The 15413-nt window shown below is 49.6% G+C and overlaps 1 protein-coding gene across 1 annotated transcript in view; it reads left to right on the top strand.

The window, feature by feature from the left end:
• Nucleotides 1–11333: 11333 nt before the first annotated feature.
• LOC118095515 (maestro heat-like repeat family member 5) overlaps nucleotides 11334–15413 on the top strand; it is a 36099-nt gene continuing 32019 nt past the window's right edge. Inside the window, exons 1-4 of the mRNA XM_088657190.1 lie at nucleotides 11334–11368; nucleotides 12514–12674; nucleotides 13157–13311; nucleotides 15002–15130. Of these exons, the coding sequence (XP_088513316.1) occupies nucleotides 11334–11368; nucleotides 12514–12674; nucleotides 13157–13311; nucleotides 15002–15130 (480 nt within the window). The remainder of the gene's footprint in view (nucleotides 11369–12513; nucleotides 12675–13156; nucleotides 13312–15001; nucleotides 15131–15413) is intronic.

The raw sequence follows: 15413 nt of genomic DNA, 5'->3' as shown, positions 1-15413 counted from the left end.
AGTGGATGGAGAAGTTGAAGTTCGAGAAGAACTCTGCCCACCGTATCTGCCGCTGGTTGAGCACCCTGGCCGTTCTCCAGAACTCCAGGTTCTTGTGGTCTGTGCACACCTGGATGGGGTGCTTGGCGCCCACCAGGAAGTGTCGCCAGTGCTGGAACGCAGCGTGGATCGCGAGAAGTTCCCTATCAAACACTGTGTAGTTGCGTTCAGACTGGGTCAGCTTCCTGGAGAAGAAGGCACAGGGTCTCCACTCTCTGTTGGCGTCCAGTTGCAACAGAATCGCTCCCACAGCTTTATCAGAAGCATCTGTCTCCAGGCGTAGGGGCGCATCCTGCACCACGTGGAACAGGTGTTGGTCTGAAGCGAATACCCTCTTGAGGCTTTCGAACGCTGCTTGTGCCTCTGGTGTCCACCTGAACTTCTGCTTGCCTCTCAGGCAGTCGGTGATGGGAGCCGTGACCCGAGAGAAGTTCTTGATGAACTTCCTGTAGAAGTTAGCGAAGCCTAGTAGGCGTTGGGCATCTTTGCGCGTCCTGGGGCTGTGCCAGTCCAGGATGGTCTGCACCTTGTCCTTGTCCATCGCCAGCCCCTTGTCTGACAGCTTGTAGCCCAGGAAGTCCACCTCCTTGGTGTGAAACTTGCACTTCTCCAGCTTCACATACAGGTGGTTGTCCTTCAGGCGCTGCAACACCTCCCTGACATCCTTCACATGCTGCACTGGGTCATTGGAATAGATAAGGATGTCATCCAGAAAGACCAAGCAGTTCTTGAAGAGGAGGGACCCCAGGACGTGGTGCATGAAGGCCTGGAAGCAGGCTGAGCCCCCTTGCAACCCGAAGGGCATCACCAGATATTCAAAAGAGCCCAGAGGCGTGAACATCGTGGTTTTCCATTCATCGCCCTCCCGGATCCTGATCAAGTTGTACGCCCCTCTTAGGTCTAGCTTGGTGAAAATCTTGCCCCTGCGTGCCGCTGTCAGAAGATCATCCACTCTGGGCATGGGGAAAGCCACTGGTTCTGTCACCGAATTCAGCCGTCTAAAATCCACCACCAGACGGCGCTGTTGCGTGTCTTTCTTGTCCACCCAGAAGACCGGGCTGCCCCCTGCTGCCTTGCTTTCTCTGATGAACCCCCGCTTGAGGTTCTTGTCGATGAAAGCGCGCAGATCCTCCAGTTCCTGGTCTGACATGGCGTACAGCTTGGCTGGGGGTATCGTTGCCCCAGGCACCAGGTTGATCTGGCAGTCAAAAGGCCTGTGTGGAGGTAGGTGGTCGGACTCCGCTTCGCTGAAGACCTCCTGCAGGTCCCAGTACGGCTTGGGTATCGCCTCACCCCCTTTGACGTGCATGGTGGCCACCGTGGCTATCGGAGGCCCCTACCCTGGTTGGTGCTGCATGCAATGTTCCAGACAAAAGTCCGACCCAAACGTGATGCATCTCTGGTGCCAACTTATGGAGGGGTCGTGGCGCGCCAGCCAGCTCATTCCCAAAACGATGGGGGGATCTGAGATGGTCATGACGTTGAAAGCCAGTGTCTCTGAGTGCCTTCCCACTGTCATTCTCATGGGGGGGGTTTGATGAGTGATGGCCCCTCCCAGCAACTCTCTGCCATCAATGGTGGCCACATGCAGGGGAAAATCCAGCTGCAGAAGTTGGATCTGGTGCTCTTCTGCAAAGTTTCTCGAGAAGAAGTTGGCTGAGGCACCACTGTCAATTAAGGCGAGGACTGTCAGGGGATAGCCATTTGGGAGCGTCAGCGTGACTTCTAGAACCACTCCTGCTCTGGGAGGGGTGGGCTGGCTCTGCTCCTCTCTGTGCGGGTGGGCGGGCTGGGGCTGTTCACTGCTGACTGTGCCTGGCTGCTGCCCCTTGTCTCCTGCAGCCAGGCTGTCTCGTTTCCCTGCTGTGGTGCTACGTCAGTGGGGGAAGGTACAACCGTTCCCGCCTTTCCTTGCCACTCTCTGCGATGAGGGCAGTCTCTGACGCGATGCCGGGGGGAGTTGCAGAGAAAGCAATTCCCGCCTCTTCCCTCCTTGCGTCTTGGCGCCGCCGGGGTTTGAAAAGCCCGCGCGCGCGCTCCCCCGATCTCCATCGGTTCCGGCTCTGGGTTTGGTCTGGGCGGGTCTGGGGGCGGTCCCTGGGGTGGGGTTTGGTGATGTGGTCTGTCCTGAGAGCGTGGGAACCAAGGTTTTGCTGCGCGCGTCGCTTGTTTGTCATACCATCTGGATTCCTGTCTCACCCCCACCGCTAGCGCCGCTTTGCTGAGCTGATCCATAGTCTGCGGTCTAGGACCTCTTGCCAGCTCATCCTTAACGTCTGCATGCAAACCCAGGTAGAAGGCTGATTTCACTGGCTCACTGTTCAGATCCCACCCCAGTTTGTGCACCAGCATGGTGAATTTCGCCCAGTAGTCCCTAACTGTCGATTTTCCTTGTGTTAAGTCATGAAGCTCCTGTTTAGTGGCCTCCATTTCACTGTCGCTAGCATACATTAATTTTAAAGCTTCTAGAAATAAAGTTGCGTTCTTCATGCAAGGATTTTTTTGCGCGATGAGCGGTCTTACCCATTCCCGGGCGGCCCCCGTCAAATGCTCTATGATAAAGTAGACTCTGTGCGCGTCATCTGGGAATTCTGCTGCATGCAATTCCAGCGCATAATTTATTTCTGTCTCGAATCCGAGGTACTCCCTCGGGTCTCCGCTGAACTTGGTGACTAGGCTCTGTCCCCTTCTCACTTGGACTAGCTGCGGCTGGGGTGCCCCCCCACCTCTAGCGGCTTTCTCCTCTTCCAACTTTTTCTGCAGGTCTAATACCATCACCCTTAGCTGTTTCTCAGTCTCCTCTTTTGTCCTCACCTGGTCCACCAGCTTGTTCAGCTCCTCCTGCGCCCCTCGCGCTTCCTCCTGAGTGGCATGCAATTGCTGCTGTGCGTGCGCTGTGAGGTTCTGTAGCTCCTGCTTCGCTGCTTCGGCCTCCAGCCTCCAATGCTCAGCCTCTTGAGCGCTCATCGCTGCACTCCAAAGTAGCCAAAAAAAGATTCGGGAGTTGCTGTCAGAGGGCTTGGTGTGGCTACTCTAGAGTAACGACTCCAGCATGGTCTTTTAAGGCTTTTATTAAGTGCTGACTATTTACAGTGTTCAGAGCAGTAAAAATGCATCCTTAAGGTGAGGTGTCAGAACTCCCGAATGGCGATTGGCGCGTTTTCTTCCAGCACCACAGCTTTGGCAGACCCAACCTCTTCCCCCTACGTTTGCGTCGCAATTCGGGAGTTGGGGGGATTGGCCTCCCCCCCGTGCGTCCAACTTCCTGTCCCACCTGAGGCATGGGCTCCGCAACCCTGCCTGAGCCTCGGACACCACTTCCTGACTCTCCGCTGGAGGCAGAGCTCTCCTTACTCTCTCCAGCGCTTGGTGATGGGCTGGAACTTAAGATGGGAGGGACTTCCCTGTATCCCTTGTCCCTCACACGCTGCAATAGAGAACAGGGAAAGGCAAGGATATTTATGATTTCTTCTCTGCAGATTTCTTGAAATCCTCTTTCCAAAAATTGTATGCTCTCAGAAGCAGTTTTATTTTTTCAATTGCAACTAGTAAGAGATCATTTTCTGGGTGTTTTTTTCCCTCCTTCCTTCCTTCTCTTGGGGAGCATTGTTTCCTAGTTTGTCTTCAGAAATTCTGCATTAAAACATACTTTTTAGGCCAGCTAACCAAATGCTAAAATTTAAATCAGCATGTTGTAATATCATTTAAACTTGAGTGGTACATGATGTGCATAATTTTTTTTGTAAGATTAAATCATATTAAACATTTTTCACAGTAAGCAAAGTCCAACTCTTCTGTTTACCATGAGAAAGATCTACCACACAACCCTCAGAAGTACATTTTGGGTACCATTTTCAGCCATCAAATAAATCCTTTACATACTCAGAGTACAAACAATTTGCAAATAGTCTATGTATTAAATTAATTTATTAAATATAAATATATTCCTCTCCAAGTCTTAGAATTATTTCCCCCTTATTTTACCTTTAGCTGTGAACTAGCAAAGCAATTCCTTACTTCAGTTTCTGTTATTCAACCAATTAAACTGTTTTTAATATTCAGCTGGAAACCGTCCAGAGTGGCTGGGGAAACCCAGCCAGATGGGCGGGGTATAAATAATAAATTACAATTACAATTACAATTACAATTACAATTACAATTACAATTATTATTATTATTATTATTATTATTATTATTATTGCTGTGGGGCTAAAAGAGTACCAGTTGATTATATAGAACAGGTATGCCCAACTTCAAGTAGGCTGTGACCCAGTATCAAAAACTGGCAGTGATCTACCACACTCTTCCATTGTCATTCTTCAACTTAAACATATTCTATTTGGCTGACCTTATTTTTGGCTTCCCCAAGGCCTTAGCGGAGGACCATGTCCAGCCCTGCAAAACACCATTTTGCTTCCCACCCCAGGAAGATGAGCCCCCTTAATTTCCTGGGGTTGGGAAGCTGCCTTATACCAAGACAGGCTGTCCTGACACAGGTTGGCAGCTTCTCTCCAGCCGGGGCTTCTCACAACCCCCCCACCAACCCCCTCCCAGGGCCCTTGGTGCACACGGGAAGCCAACATGCCCCCCCCCATGTCCAATTTCTCTCTTTACCAGACAATGAGTTCCATGGGGACATGGGGGGCGGCGGTGGCTTAGTAAACGCAGCTAGACTGGAGCTGGGAAAGTGGGGAAAGTTCAGCGTCCACACAGAACTAGGAGCAGAAGGGCGGGAGGGGGGAGGGGGAGGGGGAGGGGTGTCACTCACCGTCTCTCTCCACGCGCTGCCTTCTCACAGCTCCCTCCGCAGAGCTACTGCTCATGTGGAGCCCACGTGCCTTGTCTTTGCTCCTCCCCCCGCCTCCCTGTTCTGGGCTGGGGCTGCAGGTGTGGAGTCACGTGCCTTGTCTTTGCTCCTCCCCCCGCCTCCCTGTTCTGGGCTGGGGCTGCAGGTGTGGAGTCACGTGCCTTGTCCTTGCTCCTCCCCCCGCCTCCCTGTTCTGGGCTGGGGCTGCAGGTGTGGAGTCACGTGCCTTGTCCTTGCTCCTCCCCCCGCCTCCCTGTTCCGGGGCTGGGGCTTGCAGGTGTGGAGTCACGTGCCTTGCACCTTTCAGGGCATGGAAGGAGCAGGGGAGTGGAGAAGGGTGGCGATGAGCAAGCCCGGCTAAGCGGAGCCTCGACTGGTCGTGCTGCCTGAGAGGGGGGGGGGCATGCAGCTGAGGGTGCCCTGCCCAGCAGACAAGGGAGAAGGCAGCGGGTGGAGGCAACGGGTCGTCTCTTTCAATTCCTATGAGCCATAGTGCGATTGACAAACATCCATCCCATGATTAACCGATCCTTCTACTTGCTCTGCTCTGGCAGCAGCTCTGCTGAATTCCTCCCTCCTTCTGCCTACTGCCTCCATTCCCTGCATTTTCAAAGTGCAGCAGTGAGTTGTGAGTTCCAGTCCTTATTTATACAATAGAGTGGATTTATACAATCCACACACAAAAAGGACTTATCAGGTTTAAGTTTGCAGAACTCAAAACAAAACAGAAACACCAGGAAACTAAATCACAAGGGCAGGGAAGAACAGCCAAATGAGAAGTGAGCAGACTTAGTGACCAGGGAATGCTGAGTGCTGAGGTAAAAATTCAGGGCCGGTGCTAGTAGGGTTTTTTGGGAAGAAGGTAAAACGCGGATCTACACGGATCCTCATGGATCCTCCACTTTTTTAAAAACAACTCCAACAAATCCAGTGTCGTATCACATCTGGAAGCCAGGACTACAGACTGGACTATAAAAAACGTGGATCCAAAAAAAAAAAACCTTGGTTCCGAGGCACGGATCCTCATGAATTCATATGATTTTTATATAGAAACAAAATAAAACCACCATGATACTCTAGACCACATCTTAGTCTGTAGGCACCACCAAAAAAATCACGCACCCACTGTTTCGTATGGTCGCAATGGCCCCAAAACATGGTTTTGAAGCATGGATCCTCACGGATCTTCACCTTTTTGCATGCCCCCCCCCAAATTCACCCTCAAATCACATATCATGCCCAGGGGTACAGCCTGCACCACAAAAATCAAGGATCCACAGCTTCCCGACTACACCTTGGCCCCAAACGTGGTTTTGAAGCACGGATCCTCACGGATCTTCACCTTTTTGCATGGGGCCACCCCTAACTCACCCTCAAATCACACACCATGCCCAGGCGCACAGCCTGCACCACAAAAATCAAGGATCCACAGCTTTCTGGCGACACCAGAGTTAAAAAACGTGAACAGCAGAAGATGAAAATATTGACAGATCAAGTACCTTGTTTCTCACATTTTAAGACACCGTCTTATATTTATTTTACTTAAGAAAATAAGCCTATGGCTTATTTCCGGGGGTGTCTTATTTTTAAAAAATTACCTCTTCTTCCTGCTGCGGGTTGGCGCCCGGAACTGGCTGCTGCTGCTGCGCTGCTGGGTGCTTTGTTGGCGCTTCAGCAGGGCATGCTGCTGGGTCCCGCCGGGTCGGGGCTCCAAGCGGTGCACGCTGCGGCTCTTGCCAGGTTCCGGCGCCGGGTTGGGGCGCAGCGCGGCACGTGCTGCAGCTCTTGCCGCGTCCCGCCGCCGGGTTGGAGCTCGGCAAAGCGTGCGCTGCTGCCTTTGCCGGCTCCCGCTCAGTCGGGGCTTGGCAAAGCACGTGCTGCTGCCTTTGCCGGGTCCCGCTGGGTCGGGACTTGGCGCGGCGTACGCTGAGGTTCGCACTCGGCGCGGGGCGTGCTGCCGTTGCGCATCCGCTTCCGGCAAGGGCAGGCATCTTCCTTTTCCTGTTCCTTACGGAAGCGCCATCCGGACCTGCTCCCAGCACGGTATAGTACCGGTACCCCAGCATGTCTTATTTTGGGGGGGATGCCTTATATTTTATTGCCTTGAGAAAATCGTGCCATGGCTTATTTTATAGGCACGTCTTAAAATGTGAGAAACACGGTATGGATGTTGGTGATCTGACACTAAGTAAAAGCGAAACTAAAGAAGTGCCATGGTCAAATCACTACCTGGTGCAACTGGACTTCTCCACAACTCTTCCCCTCTCCATGGAGGTGGGACCAATTTGGATGGTCCGCCCCCGCCACTTAATGGATCCAAATGGTTTCCAGAGAGTCGTAGGGGATGTTTTATCCCATGTTGATGGCCTTTCAGCCAATTCCCTGGTGGCCCGCTGGAATGTAGAGTTAACCAGGGCTATTGACTGTTTGGCTCTGAAGCGCCCTCTCCAATTGCATGGAGCCCAGACAGCCCCGTGGTTCTCCATGGATCTGAGGGCAATGAAACAATCGTTAAGATGGTTAGAGCGCCGGTGGCGGATAACTCATTCTGAAGCTGACCGGACACAGGTTAAAGCTCAATGTCGAGCCTACCAAGTGGTGGTAGCGACGGCGAAGAAGACTTTCTTCACCGCCTCTATTGCATCTGCAGAAAACAGCAGCAGGAGACTTTTTCAGGTGGTTCGCAGTTTAGTGGAACCACGGGGTTACCCAGCAAAGATTGAAGCTGACGTAAAATCACCTTGTCAAGCAAGAGCGCCTCTTGGATGACTGCGTGCAATTTAGAAATTTTGTCAGCAGGTAAGCTTGACGTTTGAGCAACAGTATCCAACAGGATACCTAAATATGTCAGCTGCTTAGCCGGACCCTCGATCTTATCAGCTGCCAAAGGGACCCCCAACTCTTCAGTGAGTTCCACAAACGCCTGCATAAGGGTGACACAGGCACCCGTATCAGAAGCCGAGGAAATAAGAAACTCATCGAGGTGGATGGGTCACCCCTTCCAAACCAGTCTTAGATCGGAGGGCCCATTCTAAAAATGTGCTGAAAGACTCAAAGGCCGCAGAGGCTACAGAGCAGCCCATCGGCATGGCTTCATCAAAATTAAAAGCACCCTCGAATTGGAACCCTTGCAGCCAAATATCATGTGGATGAATCGGCAAAAGTCTAAATGCTGATTCAATATCGCATTTTGCAAGCAACGCACCCGGCCCGGATTTCCGAATCATCTTGATTGCGTGATCCAGTGAAGCATACTTGACAGAGCAGAGCTCCGGAGGAATCACATCATTCTCAGAAGTGCCTTTCGGGTGTGACAAATTGTGAATGAGGCGAAACTCCCCAGGAGCCTTCTTAGGGACGATTCCTAAGGGAGAGAGATGCAGATTGGGGAAAGGAAGCCAGAAGTGAAACCTTCCCACAGATAGGCTGCAGCCTCCACATCAGGATAAGACTGCAACCAACGAATAAGGGCTGGGACCTTAATAGGAGATCGAGCCAAAAGGAAACAGACACTGTGTAAGCACCCGGAACCCCTGGAATCCCACATCTCTCAGAGATTGGGGTGGCATGTAACTCTATATTTATCCATCTGCTCGATTCTCCCCATCAGTTACATCACAGTATAAGATTTATCTTAGTGTTTTTAAGTGTCAGGTGTAACTTCAGCCTGAACACAGCAGAGTTTGCGCAGGTTTTTCCAGAAGCTTCTGGCAGTAACTTAAATGACTAGACGTCTGGACGCAGAGTAAACTATATACAGGATTTATTAAAATAAAAGAAATCCAGAGTTTCTACCGGTATGTACAACTTTAGAACTCAAAAACAAAGTAAAATAAATCCTTTCCTCTCTGTCTCTCTCTGTCTCTCACAACCGACTTAGTTCCTCTCCTCCTACACTGACCACACTCACCACACACACGTACTGTGCTAGCTTTCTCTGATAACAGGTCTCAGTGCTGATATCAACCAATGAGAGCGCAGTTACTATGGCAGAAGTAGACCTTGGCTTTCTCCCCACTGTTAATTGCTTGTCCTAGAGTTGATTGTGTGAAGAAGCAATCTGATGGTTTCTCATGCTACTAATTTAGCAAAAACCCGAACAATTTATTGGTAACAATCCTGATCCCGCCTTTACATATATATATTTTTTTGGGGGGGGAACATTGTTATGATTTTCTTCAGAATTAATAAAAAACAGTTTCACCCTTTCACTTTCAGAATATTCCCAGTCTAATGGAATTCATCTCATGATAGCAACTCCTTATCAAACCAAAAGAGTCACAATATGATCTTCATTTGGCACTATTAAATTACAGAGTTACACCATTAGAACTGGAATGGTTCACCGCAGTCTTTGGGAGGAAGGTCAAAATTGAAAAATGAAACCAGTTTGGGAGAGGAAATTTATTAGAAATAAGACCCAGAATGGATTACAGCAGAAGGGGCTCTGTGCTGCGACTTCTCACAACCTGCACCTATTTTAAAACATGGAGGTGCAGAGTGTTCAGGCCCTTGTTGTGCTGCTGCCCTTTCTGCCCTGACCTCTGGGCATCTGCTATTGGCTGGCACTTCTCTCCGCAGTGGGCAGGAACTCCAGAGCTTCCAAGCCTTCAGTGCTGGCGCTGACAGACTGGGATGAATGCAGTCCGTGATTGTGATGTCACGTATGACATAAAGTACATTGTGGTGAACTGGAGAACAGAGTTGCCCACAAACTTCTGGAAAATGTCAGCCAAGTTGAGTCAGACAAAATTCACAAAAGAACATGACTCTCTGTGGAAGGTAATTGGTGGACAGGTGTTGAGACCTTATCTTAGATGATTGTCAGGTCTTTGGTCTCGTGCCTGGCAAGGTGGGGGGGGGAGCACGAGGGAGGCTGGTGAGAAGGGTGGAGGGGGCTCCACTTCCCTGGCTATGCCAAGACAAATGGTTTCAGCTCATTGGAGGCAGCAGATCACCATGTCAGAGCCTCTGACCCAAGGAGGTGCCCGGCTGCATATGCCTTTTGCAGCTGAAAGGTGCAAGCCACCAAGTAATGTAGCTTACCTGTCTCTCTGGAGCTGCTGGCTCCCCACTTACCCACCTACCCACCCTAAAGCCCGGGTGTGGTTTTAACGGGTGCACATTAGCACTGCTGTTTCCGTAACTGAGTCTCCTGACTAAGAAAGCTGTATCTGTTGACTATCTGTTTGCTGTGCAGTTGTGAAGGAACAAAGACTCTGGTCAACCTATACAGGCCTGGAGCTCTCTCAGGCAATCCATTGTCACACCAACCAGCCATTCAGCAGCCCTTTCTCCTCCTCCTCCTCGCCTTTCTTTGAAGTGGAAAGTTTGCAAAACAGGCTAAAGGCCATGCTATCTTCAATCCATAAAATGCATCCACAGTTCTATGCTGCCCTAAAAGGGCTGAAGTGAGGATGGGAACATGACTGTGGAGCAGCTCTGCCTGATAGGACTGAGAACTCCTTTCTGCTCCACTTCAGCTGCAATTCAACAACCAAATTCAATTTCTCAGGGATGGGGAACCTGTGTCTTTCCAGATGATTCACAAGGGAATATGAGCAACCACTAATGGAGCATTCACATTTATATATCTGTTACTTTCTCACATATGCTGTGGATTTTACATGTGACTTCCTTGAGTAATGTTTTCTTTTGAAATATTTAAGACAATTTTTGTTAAATATGTATTCTGTAGCTTGCCTCCTCTGTAATGTTATATTTTGAAAACTTTAAGGTATTATTTTAGTTTCCTGTTAATTACGTTTCTTTGAATGTATACTTTAGATTTGACTTTCTTCAGTAATCTTTTAATCTGGATTGTTTTATTTGACATTTTAAAGTGTTGTAAGATGTTTTGAGATGTTTTCCCTTTAAAATCTAAAGTGGTAAAGATATGAAGTGAATAAGAATAATAAGAAATAATCATTAGAGAAGCCTTGCTCAGTCATGTTAACTTCTGCACATAACAGCTTCTCCTCTGCGTCTGCTCAAGAGGGTGGAGAAAGGCTGTCCCTGCTGCATCCAAGCAAACTGCCCCCCCATGCCCCAACCAGGGACATACCTAGGGATTTATTTAAAAAATATTTTAAAAATTGTCCAGTGGCCCCTTAGAGACCAGCTAAGTTTGTTCTTGGTATGAGCTTTTGTGTGCATGCACACTTCTTCAGATACCACAAAAGCTCTTATAAAGAACAAACTTAATTGGTCTCTAAGGGGCCACTGGACAATTTAAAAAAAAATGTTTCTACTGTGTCAGACCAACACGGCTACCTAGCTGAATCTAATACCTAGGGATTGGTCAAGTTGGCCCCTGCCAAGGATGCAGGCCTGGGTGCATGTGTGCAAAATTGTGCCTCTCCACTCTGGTTCAGAGTGGCTAGCATCCCACCTGGCCATCTGTGCATTCCCCAGACCACTGCTCTGCTGCTTGGAGTGGGGACAATACAGCTCCTTACCCAGGATGCAAGGGACAAGGAGGGTGTCGATGCCGCTCTTTGCCAAGGGCACTCGGGAGCCTAGGTACACCTCTGGCCCCTATTCACCCTACTTTCCATTAATCTGGTTCCCAAATGGATGAGTAAGGAACTTACAACCATCCTTTGGGTTGCTGCTTGATTATCAATTGAGTGGAAAATGCCGACTTTTCTGTTAACTGAAGCTGGCAGATTGCCCTGTGTGAAAATCTCACAGCATCAGGCTCTCCCAGGGGTTCAGTGAACCTGACTCTTTTGCAGCTCTTTGCTTCCCTTTCTGGACTGATGTCAATGTTTCAGCACAATAATAATAATAATACCGTAAATTCCAGTAGCACCTTAGAGACACACTAAGTTTGTTCTTGGTATGAGCTTTCGTGTGCATGCCCTCTTCTTCAGATACCAATGTTTCAGCAGGTGAGGAAAAGCCTCCTGAACCTCGGATTCCCCAAATGTCACTGACTCCCTTATTCTTTTGGCCCTTGTAGGCCTAGATGTGCATGATGCTATACTTTGGCTTGTACATGTTCTGTTGAAGTTCAGAAAGTTTATGTGTTTTACCTTATTCTGTTACTCTTCTGTTATGGTTTTATTAGATCTTGATAGAACTTCATGCTGGCCAGCTCTGCATTTTTAGCTGTGTGGGCTCTGTGGAGGACTGTGGAGGCTGTCTTCCCTTGCTATCTTCTTTTGGAGAACACACAGTCTCTCATATTAAATATTGAACAACTGGACAATGAGCTCTTTATAAACTGCATACCCTCCAAGTCCTGGTAAAAAAAAATCCAGGATCAGCAGCGGCATGGCACTGGAAGTCACTTCTACGCATGTCTGGACATGCGTAGAAGCAACTTCCAGTGCCGGCGCTGCCCAATTTCCGGTGCCCAAACATGGGCAGAGCGGCACCCGAAATCGGTTCTGCGCATGTCCAGACATGCGCAGAAGGAGCCTCCCTGGCAGGTAGGAAATCCGGGGGATTTACGGGATTTTTCTCTATTTGGGATAACAGCGGGAAACGGGTTTAAATACGGGGGTTCTCTTCCTTCTTTGTGCCCCCTGTCTAGTCTTTTTTTGAGAAGACTTCCAATAATGTTGAACATGATATTACAAGGTGATGGTGGGTTTAGGAAACATCTAAGTAATCTTTGGGATAGATATTTCCGCCTGGCTTAGCGCTCCATTCTGTTGCAGGATCTGCTCCGTCTTCAAGAGAGCAAGTCCACGGAAGAATAGAGTCCGGGCTCATCCAGCGAGAGAAGAGGAGCACAGTCGGAGCAAAGACACAGCGCCTGCTGCTCTTCCCCGGCCAAAGGAGAGGGCAGAGCCACGCAAGGAAGAGCTAGACGAGAATGGTGAGCTGTCCGCCTGAGGCAAAATGAAGGGGATTGTGAAACCATTGTCCCTGTGAGACACCCTTTTTTACAGGGAGGGGATCAGATACAGATGCTCTACCCCTGTGTTTGAGCCCCCACCCCCTGGAAAAGGCTGCCGAGAGCAGAGCTGAACAGCTTCTCTTTTGGAGGCAGCATGACTGCTGTCTGCCGGCTTTTCTCATTTACTTTGTGGGTGCCCAGCCTCCAGAATTACCGTATATTATTGTGGGTGCCCAAGCACCCATGGCGCCTGGAGTTGGCTCCTATGCTCAGAGGCCCCTGAGAGTCCCTCTGGGGCAGAATTGGGACCAACAGCTTTCAGCTGCCTGTATGGACAGAAAATGTCCCCCGCCCCCACCCACCTTTCATGTATTATGACAGAACTTGCATAAATGTTAATAAAATAAATAAATAAGCTATTCAGAATGGCCTGGTCAGGGTTCACTCTTTCCTTTGACCAGAATCACAGATCTGCTTCTGCAACCTGAGGAATCTCCGGGAAGGAACGGGCCCCTTCCTGGTGCAGGCCTCCATTGACAACCTGTGTGCTTTGGCAGAGACCAAGCTGGCCGGGGTCCTGCGGGCCATCTGCAAGTATCGCCAGAGTATCCACAAGGTAGGCAGGAAACCTCTGTGACTGAGATGCTCCCAGATGCCTCCTGGCTGCTCCCAACAGCTTCATGGGGATGTTAAATAGCAATGGCAATAAGGCTTAGCTGCAGAAGGGAACTGAGGGGTCTCCTGGTCTTCTTGTGACCCCCAGTGATTACACATCATTTAGGGAAACTCAGCCAGATTGGCGGGGTATAAATAATAAAATTATTATTATTATTATAAAATGTGGCTTCTACATCCTCATAGTCAAAACACCCTTAGGTGAATTATGCTGTGTTCTGCCTCTCAATATGCTGTTTGAACTTAGAGCCGTTATCAGTTATCAGGAAGAGCAGCCATCAGAAGGGCTCTTCTGCCGTTGGGACCTTTATGGACCTCCCTTAGACACTTCTAAGCAAGCACCACCTGCAGAAGGCACCCACTGATATTGGGAGCAACAGGGGGGCAGTGGGACCTGCATACCCCCCAGCTGCAGCTTGGTGTGTCCGTCTGGGCACTTCTAAAGCATTTATGTGAAGCAGGGTGGTATCTGGGAGAGTCAGACACACAGATTCTGCGATGGTATGTGTGGCCAGAAAGGAGAAAGCAGAAAGGGTGGCTCACAGGGGGGACACAAGGAGGACTGCTCCGACTTGGTGTTGGGGTGTGGTGATGAGGCAAATTGGTGGGAGGGTGTCAGGAATGTGCCCCCCCCCCAGCACAGAGGAAGAGTTAGACTCAGAAATTGAACTAAGTGAATGAGGGAACAATTCTGCAGATGAGAGCTGGCTGACAGAGTCAAGAAAGGGCAGTTCGACACACACACACACACACACCCCTTCCCAGGGAAGACTCTGTTATCTCTCAAGGGGAGGAAGAGTTGGAAGGCAGCCAGAGCTTTGCTAGGCAATCAGCAGATAAACAGAGGTCTGTGTCTGCGTCGAGTGACAGTGGGGAAGGGGCAGGCCAGCCTCTCATTCTAGGCATCTGGATAAGATCAGATGGCAACAGAAGGGCAAGAGGGGAAAGGTGGGAGTTTGACGTCCTTCCTGCTGTGGCAGGGGTGAAGATTCAGACTGACCAACTATTGTAAATGCGAGCAGGCGAGAAGCTGTGCTCTGGGTGTGTGTGTGTGTTTGTAAATAAACATACATAAAACTGTCGGAGAGTCATTACTTCTTATCAGGGCTTGCTTGCCTGCCAGAGATCATTACAGAGGGCAGCTGACCAGCACTGACCAGAGCAGGCCCCTTTGTGGCAGCTGCTTGATTGGAAGCTGGTGCAACAAAGGACCTTCCTCTGGAGTCAGCCATGTCTGCAAAGGAATCTCTTTTTCAGCTTGGTCATCAGGTGAGTGACAGGAAAGAGGCCCCAGCCAACTGTTAAAATGGCCCACAAGGGCAGGGAAGTTCAGGAGCCACCCCTGTTCTGTGAGAGGAAAACCTTGTAGTCCTCCAAGTGAGATGTGAGGGGGCTTGTGCTAACCTGAAATCTGTCTCTCCCTGCAAGCATTTCTGTGGCTTCTCACCAGCATGGATTCTTTGAGGAGTCAGGTGTGGATTCAGACGGAAGCTCCTTTTCTCTTCTTTTTGCAGGGTGCCTTGAGTGAATCCAATGCTGGCCTTTGCTGCCTTTTGCATGCATCCACAAACCATATTTGGCACTTGACATGAAACTTTTGGTTTCCTTTCACATTTCCTTCTTTTCTGCAGATCTCTCCAAAGCATCGGCTGCGCATTAATGAAATCCTGCAGACTGTGATCAGGTCGGCACAAAGCGTGGACTACAAACTGGCTAAAGTCATCATCAAACTGGCTGCTGAAGATATGCTGAGGACCACAGTAAGGAGTGAACTGGTGAAATACCGTGTTTCTCTGAAAATAAGACACCATCTTATATTTATTTTTCCTCAAAAAAACACACTATGGCTTATTTTCAGGGGATGTCTTTTTTCCCCCTCCTCCTGCCGCAGCCGGCATTGCTGCTGCGCCTATCACTATGTCTTATTTTCGGGGTATGGCTTATATTCCTTGAATGCTTAAAAATCCTGCTACGGCTTATTTTATGGCTATGTCTTATTTTTGGAGAAACAGGGTAGATGCTTCTTAAATCACTAAGCTGAAG

This window comes from Zootoca vivipara, chromosome Z1, assembly GCF_965207765.1.
Source record: "Zootoca vivipara chromosome Z1, rZooViv2.hap1.1, whole genome shotgun sequence".
NCBI lineage: Eukaryota > Metazoa > Chordata > Lepidosauria > Squamata > Lacertidae > Zootoca > Zootoca vivipara.
The sequence above is the reverse complement of the archived record's forward strand: the minus strand, read 5'-3'. Positions and strand labels throughout refer to the sequence as shown.